This window comes from Bicyclus anynana, chromosome 26 (assembly GCF_947172395.1).
Source record: "Bicyclus anynana chromosome 26, ilBicAnyn1.1, whole genome shotgun sequence".
Lineage (NCBI taxonomy): Eukaryota > Metazoa > Arthropoda > Insecta > Lepidoptera > Nymphalidae > Bicyclus > Bicyclus anynana.
The window spans coordinates 1,325,379-1,347,122 of NC_069108.1; the positions used below are offsets into that span (position 1 = coordinate 1,325,379).

General features: G+C 39.6%; 1 protein-coding gene across 1 annotated transcript in view; it reads right to left on the reverse strand.

Moving 5' to 3' along the window:
• The window catches only part of LOC112052951 (glutamate receptor ionotropic, kainate 2), a 50,184-nt gene that overhangs the window by 16,423 nt on the left and 12,017 nt on the right, over positions 1 to 21,744 (reverse strand). Inside the window, exons 2-12 of the mRNA XM_024092201.2 lie at positions 11,325 to 11,440; positions 7,901 to 8,062; positions 6,313 to 6,444; positions 5,284 to 5,415; positions 4,815 to 4,978; positions 4,069 to 4,122; positions 3,689 to 3,850; positions 2,693 to 2,836; positions 1,839 to 2,051; positions 900 to 1,103; positions 469 to 573 (exon numbers count right to left, since the gene is read on the reverse strand). Of these exons, the coding sequence (XP_023947969.1) occupies positions 469 to 573; positions 900 to 1,103; positions 1,839 to 2,051; positions 2,693 to 2,836; positions 3,689 to 3,850; positions 4,069 to 4,122; positions 4,815 to 4,978; positions 5,284 to 5,415; positions 6,313 to 6,444; positions 7,901 to 8,062; positions 11,325 to 11,397 (1,545 nt within the window). The 5' untranslated portion in view covers positions 11,398 to 11,440. The remainder of the gene's footprint in view (positions 1 to 468; positions 574 to 899; positions 1,104 to 1,838; positions 2,052 to 2,692; positions 2,837 to 3,688; positions 3,851 to 4,068; positions 4,123 to 4,814; positions 4,979 to 5,283; positions 5,416 to 6,312; positions 6,445 to 7,900; positions 8,063 to 11,324; positions 11,441 to 21,744) is intronic.

A 21,744-nucleotide genomic window follows, 5' to 3' on the forward strand; every position in this document is an offset into this window, starting at 1 on the left:
TTCCGCGGTTACACCAGCTAGTTCTTGTTCCCTTAAGAGCACGGAGATAAGATATAGTCCATGTTAGCGAATTTCAGAGTCAAAAAAACAGCCTGGCAAACTGGCTGGCAGCAGAAAAAGCTGAAACCGCTAAGTGGCACAAGTATGCCTCACTAACTGAGAGTTACATATAATTATACTCGCATCGTGTTTCTTTTGCCGTGGAGCAGTCAAAAAGTTAAGAAACTCGGCTCCACGAATTATGTTACCGCCTTGACTGGTAATAGAAAAGCTGGCTCATTTTTTGCGCCAAGGATCAGCCTGGTTTTCCAACGTGGAAATGTAGCTAGTACGTATTCTACCTATCATTCCACGTGGACATTATTTTGTATAGTTGTTAGGATAAGTAAGCGTGCGCTTTTGTATTCTTTCTCATCAAAAAAGAGAAATATAGAAAATTAAAAAAAAAACTGTTCTTGTAATACGTACTTTGAACAAGATTCCGATGCCGAGGTTCATGAAGGGTTTGGTGAAGTCTATGACGGCCTCGCGTGCGAAGTTTATTGTCATAGATGCTACGGCGATGTCCGCTTTCTGGAAAACACATTATTTTTCGTAAGGCTTTTCATTTATTTTAGGGTTAATAGATGTCGATAGAAGCAGGCATTACTTTGCGGAAGTTCATCATGATTATATAATGATTTATTTATTTTTCTATCATCCGCAAAAAGCAATGCATCCACATCTAAAGTCCTCTCCTGAAGATGCTCCGGTTTCGGGGTGAAACGTAAGTAGAGAGTATTTTGTCGACTTTTCGTGGATGATAGCAAAATAAATAAATCATTATATAAGTTAATAGATTTTGCGAAATTGGATTATCTACAGGTTTTTGCAAATTGTTCTTGCTTTATATTATTTACCTGGTCCATCAGTTCCTTGACAATTCCATTCCACTGGCCGGTGTCGGGGTCCCAGGCCCCGTACATGTTGTCAGGCACCAGCCTCAGTCGATAGTGGAATCCGGCTCTCGCCGCTACTCTGGCCAGCAGGTCGATGCAGAAACCCTCAAACCGTGCATTGCCTTGCAGATTCCAACCTTCCTTCACCATCACGTAGGGCTTTTCCTAAAAGTATACATAGTTATTTCCATTTTTTTCAAGAAAAAGAATACAATGAGAAACTTGGTTCAATGTAAAGCCTAATCCTAATCAAATGTCCACATGGCAAGAGTATTGACTGAATTCATGCTTTGAACAGTCAAGCTGATTCTTCACGGAAAAAATGAGCCAACCCTTCCTATCACCAGTCAAGACAATTAGCCGCTGTGTGATAAATCGGAAATATTGTTACTACTACTTACTACTCAAGGCTTACAAGGCTCAAGGATCTCCCGGCTAAAGAAACAATTATAAAACTCTCGGTTGAAGACCCATACTTGTATCTTTTGGTCTTGATTCTGTCTTCCTGACATATGACACAATGTCAACGTCTCAAAGTAAGTATCGTCCCATAAAAGAGCTATCCCAATTTCCCAGGGCCAACTATCAATCAGGTATTTTGCTGTCATCCCGACTTATCCCTTGGTTTGATTAGTGCAGCAATGTTTAAAGCTTCTATGGCTGAGTTCACTGTTATTTAGATATATTTTCATTATGTAATTAGTTTCATTTGGTCTACTAATGCTATATAGCTAAAGAACGGAAGATTTTTCCAAGGTCTGTTTCTGTATTTATGGGTATCTTTAAAACTAGATCACATCTTAGACCACATCTACACCTACCGTCATGTGAGATTGTGGTCAAGCGTGATCTTATTAATGTTTGTCGGCAGAAATAAGTTATTGTCGCCAGAATTCTTACCTCTACAGTTACAACAGTCAGGGTGACATTAGGGGGAGGGTCTCGTCTATACGCAGCGGGGTCAGTGACCTGCAGCCCATCCCCCGGAGCCCAGTGTCCGGCGAGCACCGCGCCGCCCTGCTCTCCCCCGGACAGCCTCATCAGCTGCAGGTTGAAGGTGGTCCGGACACCTTCCGTGAACGAGATTGGACCTGTCAGACCATGTGCTTGAACCTGTACAGAAAATAATCTTCATCATCATCATCATTTTACGACCCCTTTGTCGCAGTTGGTAGTGCTGTGGATCTCAACAGAGAGGTTGATACCAGGGCTCGATTTCCAGCCAATTCGCATTGGGCCAGTGTGGTGGACTATTTAGCCTGTATACTGGGGGGCTGATACGGCCTAATGCCTCTCATCCTGGGAGCCGCATCTGGGTTGATAATGAAATTCTGCGGAGTACGGGAAGATTCTGTCGTGTAGTGGTTTTCCAGCCCTAGGAAAGGAAAGAGTGTATAGAATGGGATAAGGATGACTAGTAAATAAATTGTAGGGAGTCAAGAAGGCGGTCCGGGAAACACGCAAAGAGCAAGTACCGGTCCCTCCCACGATTTGGCCCGCAGAACGGGTGAGGTCGGGGGGTCATTGTCTGTGGTCCCGATTAGGAAAACTTCATGCCCTAATCCATCCATAAGGGTCCATGTAACCTTGAACTACAAATAATTAATAAAAAAAACGCACGGATTTGTAAATTGCTTGAAATTTCGTTTTTTTTTTCGGTCGTCTCTGGTACCCTCTTAACGGGATGCCCTAAGCATTGCTAAAATAGCTTACAGGATAATCCAGGACTGGTGATTGATTGTTTCTGTTTAGACCTTGTTGATATTGTCCAGCAATTCTCTGCCGTGGGTGATGTGCGCCTCGGTGTCGCAGGAGCCGTTGTTGGTGTGCACGTCCTTGGTGGAGGCCAGCGCCAGTGCCAGCACCTGCACCGCGTCGTACAGCAGCGCTGGTTCAGTCTGGAACAACGTTAACGAAGACTTTTTAGAGGAGGTGTTTTTAGGTTCCATTATTTCGCATCTGCTGATCCCATTCATCGATCACGCATCATTCTATTGTCACGCAGCATTATTATTCCTGTGATCGAAGTTTTCTTGCTTATGTATGCACTAGGTGTTCTTTTGTAAAGGATCTAGCGCTTCGGCTTACTGTTAACCACGAGTCTCCTCCAAAAAAGGGTTGAGATAATAATTCACCACCGTTGAGAATTGAGAAAATTCTTTTGAGACACGTGATATGTCTAAAAATGCATACAACTGAAAAGTTGGAGGGGCATGCCCCGGACCGGATTCGAACTTCTCTGAGCTTGTAGTCAAGTTTCACGTCAATTACTTTTCTAGTAACACTATTCAAAAAGTTAAAAATTATGAGAATGGCATATCCGATTGATAGCTTGACCTATCGATAACGATTGCCATCCATATACATTATTTAGTTCTCAAAGCGTTGTAAAAGGAGAATTGATGAGTGTTTTGCACACAGATCCAGGGTCCTTTAGCCATTAAAATACGCAGATAATGGTGATTCTCCACCCACTTTAAAAGTGGAGGTTGATCAAGATTGTTTAATGTGATTAATTCGAAATTCTTGGCTCTATCAAAGGTTTGGTAAGGTTGCCAAACCTTTGATAGAGCCAATCATACTTCGCCGTAGTAAATCATGATATGACTTGACTTAGGATCAAACAGAGAATGATGGACGATGGACTATATTTGATCACTTTCGCCATAATAGGGGTAATTATTTGATAACAATTTTAAAACTCAAGGTCTGGCTGTATGCTTAAACGAAAGGCATAATGAAAGACCCACCTTAATGTGTCCCCCACTGAGTATGGAGGCGCCGATGGGGTGGAACTTCTCCATGACCTGCAGGGTGTCCTTGACCTTGTCGGACTCGCGGTCCACCAGCCGCCAGCCGCTCATGTTCACGCGGTTGTAGAAGAAGTCCTCCAGGTCGAACAGTTCCATGTCCTGAAACATTGTTTTTAAGTAAAACTTCTTTACGTTTGACTTAGAGAGAGCGTTGAGTTAAGACCTTCTATAATTGGTCTGAGTTCTCAGACCTGTATCGCACTCATAGTCACAAACAAAATTGTCTGTCATTTTCTGAGGAAAACGATCTTAGATTTGGTATATATCTTATACTAAACTAGAAGTTTTGAATGAAAAAAATTCAGTTAGGTACTTACAAAGGAGGTAAAAATATAATGATAATTTTCGTTGTTCATTTGTAGTTGTAGAATCTGGAAACAGAAATAATGGATTATTAGAAAAATATCCCTGTCTATAATGTCTCTAAAGATCAGTTTTATATAAATGCTTTAGAAATATACCTATCTTGTACCAACGAAGTATTTGTTTATGATCAATGAGCCCAAAGTCCAGTTAGCTTATATATTTTTAGGAAATTCAATGAGTACGTTTTTGCCCGTATTAAATTAAGCGTAGCACCGAATACCTAATACAGGTATAAATACATACAGAATACCTAAAAGTAGAATAACAGAAGATTCATTCCACAATGTAATTTATAAAAAAGCGACTCTAGCTACGACACAATAAAGTACAAATTCAGTTCGCACGGAATGATTAGCTTATCTTTATCACGTATAACATGGCGCTATTTCTCTCGCTCACACATTTCACGTTATGCTTCTTTTAAAATATTTGATACTAGCTTCTACCGGTAGCTTTGCTAACGCCATCTTTTGATAAATGGTGTGCGTCATTGTTTGAACCGTTTTTCTCCCGTTTTGCACAACGCTCGCTTATTACCATTTTCTGATAATTTACTGATAATTTCTTGGCGCTGGACGGACTATGTTACTACTAGCTAGACTAGCGCGCGCCGATAGTCTCTCGTCTCGCAGCGCACCGCGTACATGTCGCGGCCGTCCCGAGCTAGGCGGACTATGTTTAGTTCAACAATACTCACAGCTCTGGACAACAGTCTCAAGTGCTTGGGGTCCGTGTCGACTATGATGTGCTCTATGTGCTGCGCCTTCAGCTGGGCGAGCGCGCGCCGATAGTCTCTCGTCTCGCAGCGCACCGCGTACATGTCGCGGCCGTCCCGAGCTAGGCGGACTATGTTTAGTTCTCCTGCAAAAGTCAAGATTAGTTTTAGTTTATGTTTGGTTACAAAACTTAGTGGACTAACGCTAGGCGCTAGTTTGCTCAGGTGAGTTCACCCGGGCTAGAAAATCTAGTACTTTTGGCGGCATCCTACCTGCAGCAAAGGGCTGCCTCAGTCTCTGATATCATCCTTTTGTCACCTTGCTGAATGTGTTGCCGGGGCTTTAAGATGTTGCCGGCGGGGAGTGATACACTAATTAGGTAATTAATGACTTTAGGCTAACCTAATTATAATAGAACACCAAAATATTAACAAAATGCGATCTACTTACCAAACCCGTAATCTTCGTAAATAATACCCATTTTGGTCCAGTTGAGGAAGGCAGTCAAGTCCTTAAACGCCTGGTCCATGAGTTCCCTCGACGGGTACAGATTCACAGTGAACGAATCCGAATTATTAAGGTCTGAGAACAATAATATATTCTATACAAACCATTTATCATCATACGGCCTGAAAACACAACAACAAAATTTATATTTGTACCACTACATAAGAAAGGAGTAAAATAATGACTGAATAAAACCATAGATACGGCAAACCAAATAGTGGAAAGCAGTTGAATTGATGTAGATGATTTAAAGAAAGTAGCAGGACTCAAACTGAAAAGGAATAGTAAAAGAACTAAGTGGAAAATATTAGAGGAGGCGTTTGTCTGTGCGCACAACAAGCTAGACTAGCTAGCTTTGGATATACAAAACAAGACCAAATAAAATCCTGAGCATGACTTGTGAAAAGGAACTAAGGAGCAGATCCTTAATATAAGACAAATTATTGAAAAGTGTCGTGAGTCCACCAATCCTATCTTTCATGGACTACAGTAAGGCTTTTGACTCGGTTCACTCCGAGGACTGTGATCAGTACTTTACTTCATTAAAGAATTGGTGTACTTAGTAATCTTATTGGCCAATCTTTATAGCTTTAATCGGTTTTATATTAGGCTTGATGGCAAATTATCCAATATGTGTAAGACAAGGAAAGTTGTTCTCCAGGGATTTATTTTATCACTTATACTCTTCAACATGTATGGATACACTCCATCATGAGGCAAGCTAGATAACTGAGGTATGGGGTGGGATTTTAGACAAAATTCACGGCATACTTTGTAAGACGGTGATCTTACGGTCAATTTGACCGATGAATGTTGTCCTAAACTGCTAGAATGACAACCCCGCACCTTAAGGCGACATTGGTCTTTCACTCGGTTGACTGACGACATTCAAGTTGCAGGTAGTCGCTTGATGAAGAAGACAATGGTTATGTCCAGCTGTGGGTATCGGCGGATGATGATGACGAGACTTACTGTCAACGAAGTGCGGCGCCACTGTCATGTAGGGAGCGTGCAATGACCGGCACATGGCAGTCAGCGTGGAGCCCAGCAGTGGGCCCGCGCTGCTGAATATAGCAATGGCTCCTGACTTTATCTGTGTGCACGCTGGAACAGAAAAGACAAGCTAAACTTCTATATTCAGTTATCTAATTATTTGTGTAGGTAGTCTAAAATTCAAGTCAAGTCAGAAAAATGTTCTTTGTTTAACGTAATGCGTTCCGGAACCGTGGAAACTGAATTCAAATTTGGAACCTGTCTACATTGTAGAATGATTCGAAATTCAAAATTTTGTTTTTACAATAACCAGTCGTTTACCTACCTACTTGCCTTGCATTATTGTCAACAGCATATCAGGTGAAGAGATTTTAGTCTATACATTTACGATGATTGTAATTGGTTTATCTTGTATAGTCTGAGAGCTAGTTCAATTATGTATAAACTCATTTGTAAGAGTAATTACCGCTGTACTCGTGTCAGGTGAAGAGCTGACATCTATCCCTGATTGATTGATTGAGTAACTCATTAGAGATTGTAATCTATACTACGAGTAATATTATAAAGCTGAAGAGTTTGTTTGTTTGCTTGAACGCGCTAATCTCAGGAACTACTGGTCCGATTTGAAAAATTCTTTCAGCGTTAGATAGCCTATTTATCGAGGAATTCTGTAGGCTATACATAATTGCCGTATTCTTACGGAAAAGGGAACCATGCGGGTGAAACCGCGCGGAATCAGCTAGTCTATACTAATATTATGAAGCTAAAGAGTTTGTTTGCTTGAACGCGCTAATCTCAGAAACTACTGGTCCGATTTGAAAAATTGTTTCAGTGTTAGATAGCCTATTTATCGAGGAAGGCTATAGGCTATATATTATTCCCGTATTCCTACGGGAAAGGGAACCACGCGGGTGGTGGCGTGGTGGCGGGTTTACGGGCTTGGTGTTTTGCGCATGGATCATCATCATATTAACAATCCATATCCAGCTCACTGTTGAGCACGAGTCTCCTCCCAGAATGAGAGGCATTAGGCTGACCAGTCTACCACGCTGGCCCAATGCGGATTGGCAGACTTCACACATATTCAAACCTAGTCATCATCCCCGTTATCAATAAAATTAAAAACTATTTCCACAAAAAGTCACGGTCGTCCACTAGTTACATAAAATAATATGAAACGCAATATGAGTGGTCGGTAATTCACGCAACACTAAAAATGGAAATGTATTTTTTGAAAATGAAAATATCCCTGACGCTGGAGCGGAAATGCAATATGGCTACCGGATGCGGTTGATTCGAGCACCCTCAGGTGTTTGCGCGGGCTTGGTAATACGCGCTTCATTGAAAACAAACTGGGCAAGTGCGTGTCGGGCCACGCGAAGTACAGGGTTCCGTAGATGAAATTAGCACTATAAACCCTAATTTATTACACAAAAATACTGATAAACCGAAAAAAAAGTCTTGGCAGCGAGACGACCAACAAAGTCAGCTAACTATAAAGGTTCCATTATTTTCACTTTGAGATACGGTACCCTAAAAACACACAGCGTACTTGTACGTGGCTCACCTCGCTTGTAAGTGCGGAAAGTGTCCCTGGCGGTGGTGTACTGTATGTCGTACACTAACGTGGTGTCGGGCAGCAAGCTACGTTCCTTGTTGATGCGATACACTGCGTACTTGAACGCTAGTTCAGCGCTACCTCCGCGCGCTTCCTCCGTGAAGATTGCACCTGCAAATTCAAATTCATGTAATTAAATTAAAATAACTAACACTAAGACTTCATACAATCTAATTGTTACCCATTGTGATGGCACTATTAGCCCTCTGGATGGTAACTTGGGAGTACCTACGCAGCAATATTTAACTGTGAACTTCAAATCGCAAAGAATGTGAGCTGGCATGTAATTTAGCTGCGGCACAGTAGATATACAAAGATACTAGGCTGGGATGTTATTTAGTTGCGGACTTTGCTATGGTTCTAGACTGGAATGTTATTTAGTTGCGGACTTTGCTATGGTTCTAGACTGGAATGTTATTTAGCTGCGAACTTTGCTACAGTTCTAGGCTGGAATGTTATTTAGTTTCGGAATTCACTAAGTTTCTGTGCTGGAATGTTATTTAGCTGCGGCCTTCGCTAAGTTTCTAGGCTAGAATGTTATTTAGCTGCGGACTTCGCAGAAGTTCTAGGCTGACATGTTATTTAGCTGCGGACATCACTAAGGTTCTAAGCTGGCATGTTATTTAGCTGCGGACTTCGCAAAGGTTCTAGGCTGTACCTAATGTTATTTAGCTGCGGACTTTGCTAAGGTTCTGTGCTGAAATGTTATTTAGCTGCGGACTTCGCAGAAGTTCTAGGCTGACATGTTATTTAGCTGCGGACTTTGATACGGTTCTAGGTTGGCATGTTATTTAGCTGCGGACTTCACTAAGGTTCTAGGTTGGCATGTTATTTAGCTGCGGACTTCGCAAAGGTTCTAGGCTGTAATGTTATTTAGCTGCGGACTTCGCAAAGGTTCTAGGCTGTAATGTTATTTAGCTGCGGACTTCGCAAAGGTTCTAGGCTGTAATGTTATTTAGCTGCGGACTTCGCAAAGGTTCTAGGCTGTAATGTTATTTAGCTGCGGACTTCGCAAAGGTTCTAGGCTGTAATGTTATTTAGCTGCGGACTTCGCAAAGGTTCTAGGCTGTAATGTTATTTAGCTGCGGACTTCGCAAAGGTTCTAGGCTGTAATGTTATTTAGCTGCGGACTTCGCAAAGGTTCTAGGCTGTAATGTTATTTAGCTGCGGACTTCGCAAAGGTTCTAGGCTGTAATGTTATTTAGCTGCGGACTTCGCAAAGGTTCTAGGCTGTAATGTTATTTAGCTGCGGACTTCGCAAAGGTTCTAGGCTGTAATGTTATTTAGCTGCGGACTTCGCAAAGGTTCTAGGCTGTAATGTTATTTAGCTGCGGACTTCGCAAAGGTTCTAGGCTGTAATGTTATTTAGCTGCGGACTTCGCAAAGGTTCTAGGCTGTAATGTTATTTAGCTGCGGACTTCGCAAAGGTTCTAGGCTGTAATGTTATTTAGCTGCGGACTCCGCAAATGGTCTATGCTGGAATGTTATTTAGCTGCGGACTTCAATAAGGTTCTAGGTTGGAATGTTATTTAACTCCCTCCATCACCCGCTGAGTGACTTTGAGCCTAGAGTGAACGATCAAGTTCTATTTTTTTTATTATTATTATTATTATTATTATTACAGTAGATATACAAAGATACTAGGCTGGGATGTTATTTAGTTGCGGACTTTGCTATGGTTCTAGACTGGAATGTTATTTAGTTGCGGACTTTGCTATGGTTCTAGACTGGAATGTTATTTAGCTGCGAACTTTGCTACAGTTCTAGGCTGGAATGTTATTTAGTTTCGGAATTCACTAAGTTTCTGTGCTGGAATGTTATTTAGCTGCGGCCTTCGCTAAGTTTCTAGGCTAGAATGTTATTTAGCTGCGGACTTCGCAGAAGTTCTAGGCTGACATGTTATTTAGCTGCGGACATCACTAAGGTTCTAAGCTGGCATGTTATTTAGCTGCGGACTTCGCAAAGGTTCTAGGCTGTACCTAATGTTATTTAGCTGCGGACTTTGCTAAGGTTCTGTGCTGAAATGTTATTTAGCTGCGGACTTCGCAGAAGTTCTAGGCTGACATGTTATTTAGCTGCGGACTTTGATACGGTTCTAGGTTGGCATGTTATTTAGCTGCGGACTTCACTAAGGTTCTAGGCTGTAATGTTATTTAGCTGCGGACTTCGCAAAGGTTCTAGGCTGTAATGTTATTTAGCTGCGGACTTCGCAAAGGTTCTAGGCTGTAATGTTATTTAGCTGCGGACTTCGCAAAGGTTCTAGGCTGTAATGTTATTTAGCTGCGGACTCCGCAAATGGTCTATGCTGGAATGTTATTTAGCTGCGGACTTCAATAAGGTTCTAGGTTGGAATGTTATTTAACTCCCTCCATCACCCGCTGAGTGACTTTGAGCCTAGAGTGAACGATCAAGTTCTATTTTTTTTATTATTATTATTATTATTATTATTACAGTAGATATACAAAGATACTAGGCTGGGATGTTATTTAGTTGCGGACTTTGCTATGGTTCTAGACTGGAATGTTATTTAGTTGCGGACTTTGCTATGGTTCTAGACTGGAATGTTATTTAGCTGCGAACTTTGCTACAGTTCTAGGCTGGAATGTTATTTAGTTTCGGAATTCACTAAGTTTCTGTGCTGGAATGTTATTTAGCTGCGGCCTTCGCTAAGTTTCTAGGCTAGAATGTTATTTAGCTGCGGACTTCGCAGAAGTTCTAGGCTGACATGTTATTTAGCTGCGGACATCACTAAGGTTCTAAGCTGGCATGTTATTTAGCTGCGGACTTCGCAAAGGTTCTAGGCTGTACCTAATGTTATTTAGCTGCGGACTTTGCTAAGGTTCTGTGCTGAAATGTTATTTAGCTGCGGACTTCGCAGAAGTTCTAGGCTGACATGTTATTTAGCTGCGGACTTTGATACGGTTCTAGGTTGGCATGTTATTTAGCTGCGGACTTCACTAAGGTTCTAGGCTGTAATGTTATTTAGCTGCGGACTTCGCAAAGGTTCTAGGCTGTAATGTTATTTAGCTGCGGACTTCGCAAAGGTTCTAGGCTGTAATGTTATTTAGCTGCGGACTTCGCAAAGGTTCTAGGCTGTAATGTTATTTAGCTGCGGACTTCGCAAAGGTTCTAGGCTGTAATGTTATTTAGCTGCGGACTTCGCAAAGGTTCTAGGCTGTAATGTTATTTAGCTGCGGACTCCGCAAATGGTCTATGCTGGAATGTTATTTAGCTGCGGACTTCAATAAGGTTCTAGGTTGGAATGTTATTTAACTCCCTCCATCACCCGCTGAGTGACTTTGAGCCTAGAGTGAACGATCAAGTTCTATTTTTTTTTTAATTTTGTGTTATGTTGAGTATTACATATACATACCAATTTTAACAACAGGCGACAGTGCGGCGACAGCGTTCAACGTGACCACGAGCCAGCGCCACTCGCTCCACATATTGCAGCACCATCACCCCTCCACCACGGGACCGCTGCACCACCTGGGAACGGCAACTCTTCATCATCATCATCATCATCATTATCATCTTAAACAATCTATAGCTATACTAATAAGTTTGAGAAGTTGTAGGGGAATCTATAACTATGACTTTTAGCATGTAACATAATTGCCAAATGTCTTATTTTTATACTTTTATTTTTAAGCGTTCCGATACTTTTATTTTTAAGGTTTCCGTATTTTCTATAAAAGTATATTACTTTTTAGGGTTTCACGGAATCCTAAAAAATAATACATCTGTAATAAAATGGTACAGTGTAACGAGTTGTATGCGACACCACTTCAAAATTGAATATATTTTTACTAACGACCTCCGTGGCGCAGAGGTATGCACGGTGGACTTACAAAACGGAGGTCTTGGGTTCGATTGAGATTTTTTTAATTGGTCCAGGTCTGGCTGGTGGGATGCTTCGGCCGTGGCTAGTTACCACCCTACCGGCAAAGACGTACCGCCAAGCGATTTAGCGTTCCGGTACAATGTCGTTTAGAAACCGAAAAAGAGCGTGGATTTTCATCCTCCTCCAAACGAGTTGCCCGTTTCCATCTTAGATTGTATCATCACTTACCATCAGGTGAGATTGTAGTCAAGGGCTAACTTGTGAAGAATCTATACTATTATAATATTATAAAGCAGAAGCTGAAGACTTTGTTTGAACGCGCTAATCTCAGGAACTAATGGTCCGATTTGAAAAATTCTTTCAGAGTTAGATAGTCCATTTATCGAGGAAGGCTATAGGCTATTATTATTCCTGTATGCATACGGGAACGGGAACCACGCGGGTGAAACTGCGGCAGATAGTAAAAAATAAAAATAAAAATTGTCTATTTCTTTCTACGTCTACGCCCTCAATTCTTTCCGATAAATTATAAGTGTACATCTCAGATACAACTAATTAAAGTTTTCTACTAAGTTAGCAGTTTGTAAGCTGTGGTATTAAAATATGAACAACTTAGAATACTTAAGTCCGTACCCAATATCAAGGCGGAAAGAAAGTTTGAAAAGGAATACTTTTATGAAAAAGTTATAAGATAAAATAATATTGCCTTTGTCTCTGGAATATAAATCGATTTTAATTTTTTTTTTTACTTAAATACACCTTTAAAATGCGTTGAAAATTTTGAAGAGTTATGTTCTGATGTGATCCATCAGAACATAAACTAAAGAAATATTAAGATAATGGGGGTGATGACTAGGTTTGAATATATTGATTTCTATGATACCCTTAATAATTGTCCTTGGTCTTCATCACCAAACCCCTAAATGACTAAATGGGCACTATACCGTTTCAAACAAAAAAGAATTTTTGAAATCGGTCCACGCGTCTTTGAGTAATCGGTTTACATACATAAAAAAAGAAAATACCGACCGAATTGAGAACCTCCTCCTTTTTTAAGTCGGTTAAAAATTGGCACTTCATGATCGGTTGTGGTTGCAACCATACTATACTTGTCATAGTTGCGACCACGGCCGGCCACCTGTCGTGGTCAGGGCCGGTTAGTGTGTAAGAACCCTCAGTGACACAGTGTCGGCCATTAGTGACGTCATAAATTTTAATACGTCTCAATTAATGTTACGCACCAAAAACTAGGAGAGTCCATTTGCATGAAAAAGGGTTTGTTAAAAACGCTATTGTTTGTAAGAACTTTTTATTTTTAAGTGTCCAGAATATTGTCTACTAGAGGACGCCCGCGACTTCGTCCGCGTGGTATTCAGTTTTTCACAAATCCCGCGGGAACCATGGATTTTTCCGGGATGAAAAGTAACCTATGTATTAATCCAGAGTGAAATCTATTTCCATTCCAAATTTTAGCCAAATCGCTTTAGTGGGTGTAGCGTAAAAGAGGAACAAACATACTTACACACAAACTTTCGCCTTTTTAATATTAGTATTACAGGGAAATGGAGTTTAGACCCACGACGTTGCTACAATGCGGGTTGGCGGGCTTTGCGTGATAACATTTAAATATTAAGCAATCAATTATAATTATTATTTCACATAAATATAAGAATATATTCTTCTGTATGCAACTCTTGATCCAACCGCTAAGGGAAAACTTCTTAAAGCTTTTTAAGTTCGAATCATTTCAATTTATGACCTCTGCCTCCGATTTCGGAGGGTGTGGGTTCGAATCCGGTCCGGGACATGCACATCCAACTTTTCAGTTGCGTGCATTTTAAGAAATTAAATATCACGTGTCTAACATTGTGAGGAAACCTGCATACTAGAGAATTTTCTTAATTCTCTGCGTATGTGAAGTCTGCAAATCCGCATTGGGCCAGCGTGGTGGACTATTGGCCTAACCCCTCCCGTTCTGAGAGGAGACTCGAGCTCAGCAGTGAGCCGAATATGGGTTGATAATGATGATGTATATGTTTTAATAAATATTTGCCATATCTTTTTTATATGACCAATTTTCCCATTCCCCTCCAACTAGTCGGGAAAGACTGCTAGAGTACGACAATAGACCAACAGGGCGGGGATTGAACCACCAACCCTCGGTGAGTCCGACCGCTCTTACCGTTGAGCTATTGAGGCTTTTGAGAACCACTGCCTACTAACTGCGAGAAGTCGAGAAAACATAAGAGAGACGAATATCTTAGCATTCCATGGATTCACCGTGCAGGTGTCGGGTCCATCGCGTGGTAGAGAGAAAAACTCCGAGCAGAGTCCCGGACTTGTGACTACAGGATGTAGGGTTAAGGAATTCCTTGACGATCGATCAACACTCCCTTTCTCTGCTCGTGTTGTTCTCCCTACCGCCAAATTTGATAAGATCCTATTAGAGCAGCTTTGGATACTCGTTCTAATATAGAACTAGCTGCACTTCTAGAGAGGCCAAGGTCTTTAAGCAAGTTATAGAGATATTTTGCTGGTAATCCTCTCGCACCTACTTCTACGGCGTACAAACTAACTACACAGCCATTTTTAGTTATTAGTTAATTTGTTAGGTCATGATATTTATTCACTTTTATACTGTGGTCCTTCGGAATGTTAGTCTCCCACGGCACAGTAAGCTCTACAAGTATCTCAATATTTCACAGCCTCCGAACTAGAACCTAAGACCGCAGGAGCGAGGCAGTTCCGGTGGAATCCGAGGAGAGTCACATATAAATATTTATGACGTCACTAATGAGTGAATATTTGCCTCCCGATGGTTATGGCGGGCGCGTGTACTCACAGCTGGGGTGACCACGACGCATTCTCGGACAATGGGGATGATGATGCTTTGAATATATTGATTTGTATGATACATTCGGGTAAATAAGGTCAATGTTAACTAATTTATACATAAAAAGCAAAGATTGTCTGGATATTTGCAAAATAAATAAGATTATAAAATTTCAAAAACTATTAAAAATCTTTTATCGTAATTAGATGAAAATTCATACAGTTTTAGCTTTATAACGAAATGGCCATTTCGTTATTTTCATTTTAACACAAAATTACTGAACCGATTTTCATGAAAGTAAAATGGGACCAATCTCTAAGTATACTCTTTCAAACAAAAAAAAATTAAAATTGGATAAGAAATGACGAAGTTACGCGGCAACAAACTTAAAAAAACATACGCGTCAAATTGAGAACCTCTCCCTTTTTTTGAAGTCGGTTTATAAAACTTCCTTCGTTTTATAGAGGTCATTATTTTAGTGTGAATAAACTATTAACGAATTAAACCTTTTTCGTTTTATAGTAGGCTAGTAAGATAAGATAAGATAAATATACTTTATTTGCACACCACAAAGACAAAAACAAGTGAAATAAAAAACAAATTAGGAATAGATCAGCATACAAAAGGCGGCCTTATCGCTAAGTAGCGATTTCTTCCAGGCAACCTTCGGTTTAGGAAAACTTAAGGACATCAGCAGGTGGCGTAAAACAAAAATAACCATAGTATTAGTAATACACATACATACAAATAATTTACATCCTAACACATAAACAATATTACACAAATACCTACAATAATGAATAAAATACATATCAAAATATACTAATAAATACATTATATTGAAAAGAAATAATATATACAGATCGTCTTTACTGCACCAGATAATGAGTCTTTAGTACTCGTAACATACAAAATTAAAAAAAACAAAATTACTTTAACCCCTGGAGGCTGAAATGCTTGTTTAGCTCCGCTGTGGAGTGGTGATATGACAGTGTTTTTGAGCAAGAGTAGTGAAAAATGCCTATAAGACATACACGCCATCTACTTTAAAATTAAGAATTTTCCACAAAATTCTAACAGCTATTTCATCTCTATCTATTTATATTTTCAAAATAAAAGCAGTGTTACAAATTCAAATTGATCTGTACACCAAAATTTATAAAATCGGTTGAGAGGTTTCGCCGTGAAAAGAAGAAGAAGAAATACTTTATTGCACACAAAAATACAATTATAAATTGAAACATTAAAAACATACATTAAACTTAGCATGCAAAGACGGCTTTATTACTATAAGTAATCTCTACCAGGCAACCCCTGACGAGAGAACTTGCGAAGAAAGAGCGGGAAGGTGCAATACATTATATGTAATTATATATATAAATAATTAAATAAATATATAAATATAATATAATATATACGTAAATATAATAAGACTTATTTTAGGATTTAAATTATTAGTACAGAAGTGCAGATTGTTTTACTTGATGCATTGTCATCCTATTAACGACCCAAAATACTCAGATGGCTGTAAATATCTCACGTGAAAGTATGCGAGCATTTATATCAATTTATTTATATCATAAAGCCTGAATTGTGAATTAAATTTAGATTACTAGCAGACGCCCGCGACTTCGTCTGCGTGGATGTTTTTACAAATTCCATGGATTTTTCAGGATGAAAAGTATTTCCATTCAAAATTTCAGCCAAATCGCTTCAGTAGCCTCAGCGCGAAGGAGGAACAAATATACACACAAACTTTCACCTTTATAATATTAGCGTGAAAATTTTGGATCATGAAAATATTGTGCATTTTATAATACGAATGAAATGCCTAATAATAATATAATAATCAAGTACAAGCACAGACATAATCAAGTAGCCAAGATAATCCACCAACAGCTTGCTCTTCAATATGGCCTTATCGATTTTGAGATGCCTTACTATAGGTACGACCCAGCGTCAGTTCTTGAAAATAGCAGTGCATTGCTCTACTGGGACCGAACGATTATCACTGACAGGTATATTGTAGCCAATAGACCTGATATAGTGCTAGTCGATCGGTCAGTGCGTCGTGCAATAATTGTTGATATTACTGTTCCACATGACGATAATCTGGTTAAAGCCGAAAAGGAAAAAGTATCAAAATACTTGGACCTTGCTCACGAGATTACCGCCATGTGGAATGTTGAGTCAACTATTATTGTTCCGATAGTTGTTTCAGTCAATGGTCTTATAGCGAAGAGCTTCGACCAACACCTTAAGAAGCTTTCGCTTAACTGTTGGATCAAGAGTCGGATACAAAAGGCAGTGATTCTTGAGACGGCGCGTATTGTGAGGAGGTTCCTCACTCTGGAGCCCTGACCAAAAATTTAAAAAAAAAGAAGTAATAAATAAATGAGAGAAATAAAAATATAATAATAAGTCTTTATTTCAGGCTATCAACCTATTTAAAATATACAGATAAATAATAGTAGGCAATTAATTAGTCATATAGTAAATGGTACGAACTTATGACGTCGTAGGTAACGTAATGATCGTTAGATTTGTATGTGCGTTCAAACAAAATTAATAATATCTTTGTTATTTGTGCTTTTATGTTTATAGTTAATTTATTTAAAAAATGTCACATTTAATGTAAGGAAGCTAAAACTGTATGAATTTTCAACTAATTACGATAAAAGATTTTTAATAGATTTTGAAATTTTATAATCTCATTTATTTTGCAAATATCCAGACAATCTTTGCTTTTTATGTATAAATTAGTTAACATTGACCTTATTTACCCGAATGTATCATAAAAATCAATATATTCAAACCTAGTCATCATCCCCATTGTGTGTAAAATTGCAAGTTTTAATATTTTTGTAAGAGTGCAGGATGTATAGAACTAAAATATTCAAATTATCGTTACATTTTCTTTGTTTCTGTTGAAGAGGAACCAAGTTTTTGGGTCAAATTTGCCGCCCTCTAAAATCTGCCACCCTAGGCTCCAGCCTACTTAGCCTAAATCCACCGCTGAGGTAATCTCTTCACCTACGATTTCGAAAATTCTTTCACCACTAGAAAGCCACGTTATTTGCGAGTGTCTTAGGCTATATTTTAACCCCAAATTCCCATGGAAATGAGAACTACGCAGGTAAAACCGAACGAAGTCTGCTAGTGCAGCTATAAACCGAGTGTTGTAGCAACTCTTGCATAATTTCTACGTTTCCTTCAAAAATGTCCGCCATTATTTCAAGATGAAGCACCAAATGCTTACAAAGGTTTACCGTGGCTTTGACGACAAACAGTTTTGGACTTTAATTATAAAGGAATATAGTTTACATTTGAATAAACTATATTTATGTATGCTGTAAACCCTGCACCATGACGTAGATGTTCGGGAAAAGGTTTTTTTTTTAGTTGAAAGCCCAGTGGATATGACCTGCCTTCTCAGACCAATTATTGTATAGGACCTGCCTCGCTAGACGTAACTTTTCTGTCAAAGTATATGAACGATCTAATGCGATTATAGAAACTGTCTCTATAGTATCGATGTTAAATAGTTGTAATCGTGTTCGTCGGTTAAAGAGCTCCGTAAAAATACCTTTTTGTGTAATTGAATTGTGTAAAAAACGGGCAAAAACTTCTAGTTTAGTATATGATATATACCAAATCTAAGCTCGTTTTCTTTAGAAAATGACAGACAATTTTGTTCGTGACTATGAGTACGATACAGGTCCTTCTATAATTGGATTCGAATCCGGGGCATGCAACTGTAACTTTTCGGTTATGTGCATTTAAAAAAATTAAATATCACGTTAATAAATTAAATATCACGGTGAAGGAAAATTATTTATCTTATCTTTTTAAATTTTTAACAATGTTAATCTATACTAATATTATAAAGATATTGATTGAACGCGCTAATCTCAGGAACTACTGGTCCGATTTGAATTATTTAATTTATATTATGCCTGTATTCCTACGGGAACGAGAACCACGCGGGTGAAACCGCGCGCAGCTATATTCCATAAACCTTTTTTTTTTACAAGTTAGCCCTTGACTACAATCTCACCTGATGGTAAGTGATGATGCAGTCTAAGATGGAAGCGGACTTGTTAGGAGGAGGATGAAAATCCACACTCCTTACGGTTTCTACACGGCTTCGGACCGGAACGCTAAATCGCTTGGCGGTACGTATTTGCCGGTAGGGTGGTAACTAGCCACGGCCTAAGCCTCCCACCAGCCAGACCTAGACCTATTAAGAAAACCTCAATCGGCCCAGCCGGGGATCGAACCCAGGACCTCCGTCTTGTAAATCCACCGCGCATACCACTGCGCCACGGAGGTCGAAAACGCCTGTATTTATATTCCACTAGCGGACGCCCGCGACTTCGTCCGCGTAAAATTAGTTTTTTTAGAAATCCCTCGGAAACCATGGATTTTTCCGGGATGAAAAGTAGCCTATGTGTTAATCCAGAATAAAATCTATTTCCATTCCAAATTTCATCCAAATTGCTTTAGCAGCCGCAGCGTAAAGGAGGAACAAACATACACACACACACACAAACTTTCGTCTTTAAAATATTAGTGTGATAGCGGTCATGCTTTCGCTTTCGCTTTTACTTATGTACACATCTTCCCTACCCCTACCTTACCCTACTCCCTACCTAAACCTACCCAACCCTACTGTACCCCTACTTTTCCCTTACCCTACCGCTAACCCTAACCCTACCCTACCCCTGCCTTAACTCTACCCTACCCTTACCCTACCCCTACCTTACCCATACCCTACCCGTACTCTACCCTACCCGTACCCTACCCTACTCGTACCCTACCCCTTCCCTACCCTACCTCTATCCTACCCTTCCCTATCGTACCCCTACTTCTACCCTACCCCTACACTACCCCTACCCTACCCTAACCTACTCGTACCCTACACCTTCCCTACCTTACCCCTACCCTTCCCCTACCTTTAGCAAAATCGGTCCTGCCCTTTGAGCGTGGTGCGATGAACAAAGGACTATTTCCCAAGAAACTAAAGTGGGGTAATCTCTGGATCTACTGGACCGATTTGGAAAATTGTTTTACCAATAGAAAGCTACGTTATTTGCGAGTGTCATAGGCTATGTTTGATCCCCATATTCACACGGGAACGGGAACTACGTAATTGAAAGCGCGGGGCGTCATGTAGCGGAATTTCTGCGTCTTTTAGAAATTTTGTATTATCTCCGAAACTATTTAAGTAATTAACATACTGTAAAGGGCAAATCTTATCTCCATAATATCCTTGTGATTATTAAATAATTTATTTTAATAAGGATTAAAGTTTAGTTGTATAAATAATGACGTAAACCTAAGTATATAAAATTAATAATTTGTAAAACACAAAAGGTACTATATCTGCTAATATATAGAAGATAGATATATGGTGTCGCGGACTTTTTTGTAGAACTTTTAAAGATACATAAAGTCTCTATACATTAATTTCAATTTTACACAATAGTTAAGGCAGCGCATGCGAATAAGTCTGTTTAAGAGGATTTTCAGTCCGACCTGTATGACAAAAACTGTGATAACTCGGCAAATATATATGATACCAATATAAAATATAGCCTATAGCACTCCCCGATAATGTAGCATTCTACTGGTGAAAGAATTTTTAAAATCGGACCAGTAGTTCCGAAGATTACCCCATTTAAAAAATGTGACAAACTTACAAACTTACAAACTTTACCTCTTTATAATATTAGTATAGATATAGATAAGCCGAATCTTGTACTATACGACTTTCCCGCCAAAACTCTTCGCCGTCGGGTAAAGAAAGAGTTGACAGATGTGACGTCACTGTTGTCAAGTAACCCTTTGTCAAAAGCGACGAAACAAACAGTGTCAAAGAGAAACAGCTCAAAGAGTGTGATTTTGTCTGTGTATGTAAAAAATGTTTTATAATTAAAGACCTCATTTCTGGCACTGTGTAACTCCCGACGCAAAAAAGTTTTATAAGTTTGACGTCGATGTCTGTCTGTGTGTTTACCTCTTTATAATATTACTAGCAAAGCCCCGCGGCTCCGTTCGTTGTCGAGAAATATCACGTGTCTCAAACGGTGAAGGAAAAACATCGTGAGGAAACCTTATTTTCCTTTTTATGAAGTCGGTTAAAAATGACATCTTCGTCATTTTTAACAGACTTCAAAAAAAGGAGGAGGTTACTCAATTCGACCGTGTATATATTACTTATATATAAATATTTTTTTTAACTCAAGCCATTTTAATCATAAAGATTTAGTATTTTCAGACAGTTCTTTCCCGTGGTTCTTTTAAAAACGGCTTTAATTAAAACGTCACTGGCTCGGCACCGCCTTCAAGTTGATCAGAAGGTAGCACATACGATTTTATTTTTTGCTTTTTTGTGAGCGTGACTCAGGTGCTTTAAGAAATTGAATATCTCGTGTCTCAAACGGTGAAGGAAAAACATCGTGAGGAAACCTGCATACCAGAGAATTATCTCAATTCTCTGCGTGTGTGAAGTCTGCCAATCCGCATTGGGCCAGCGTGGTGGACTATTGGCCTAACCCCTCTGCTCCTCTCAGAGGGGTTAGGCCAATAGTCTACCAGTCGAGCTCAGCATATGGGTTGATAACGACGAATATAGACTAAAAGTTCCAGTTAAAAAAACTTGTAAAAAAACTGGAAACGGCAAAAGTGTGATTCACAGATCAAAACAAAATCGCAGTTAGCATCCACTTCACTTCACTGGAGTGCACTTTTCATGAAGCGCCTGTCACTTTGAGGCGTCCTTTTTTGACATTCAGCCCATTGAGACCGGCAGTGACTCGGTAGTTGAACGAATGAATGGAATGAACTGTTTTATGTCACGAAATAAATCTCTCATTCATTCCTCATTCACTGAGACTTTGAGGCCCAAAGGATATATATATTTTATTCTTTTCAAGTTAGAGCCTTGACTACAATTGACTACAATCTCACCTGATGGTATGTGATGGTGCAGTCTAAGATGGAAGCGGGCTAACTTGTTAGGAGGAGGATGAAAATCCACACTCCTTTCGGTTTCTACACGACATCGTACCGGAACGCTAAATCGCTTGGCGGTACGTATTTGCCGGTAGGGTG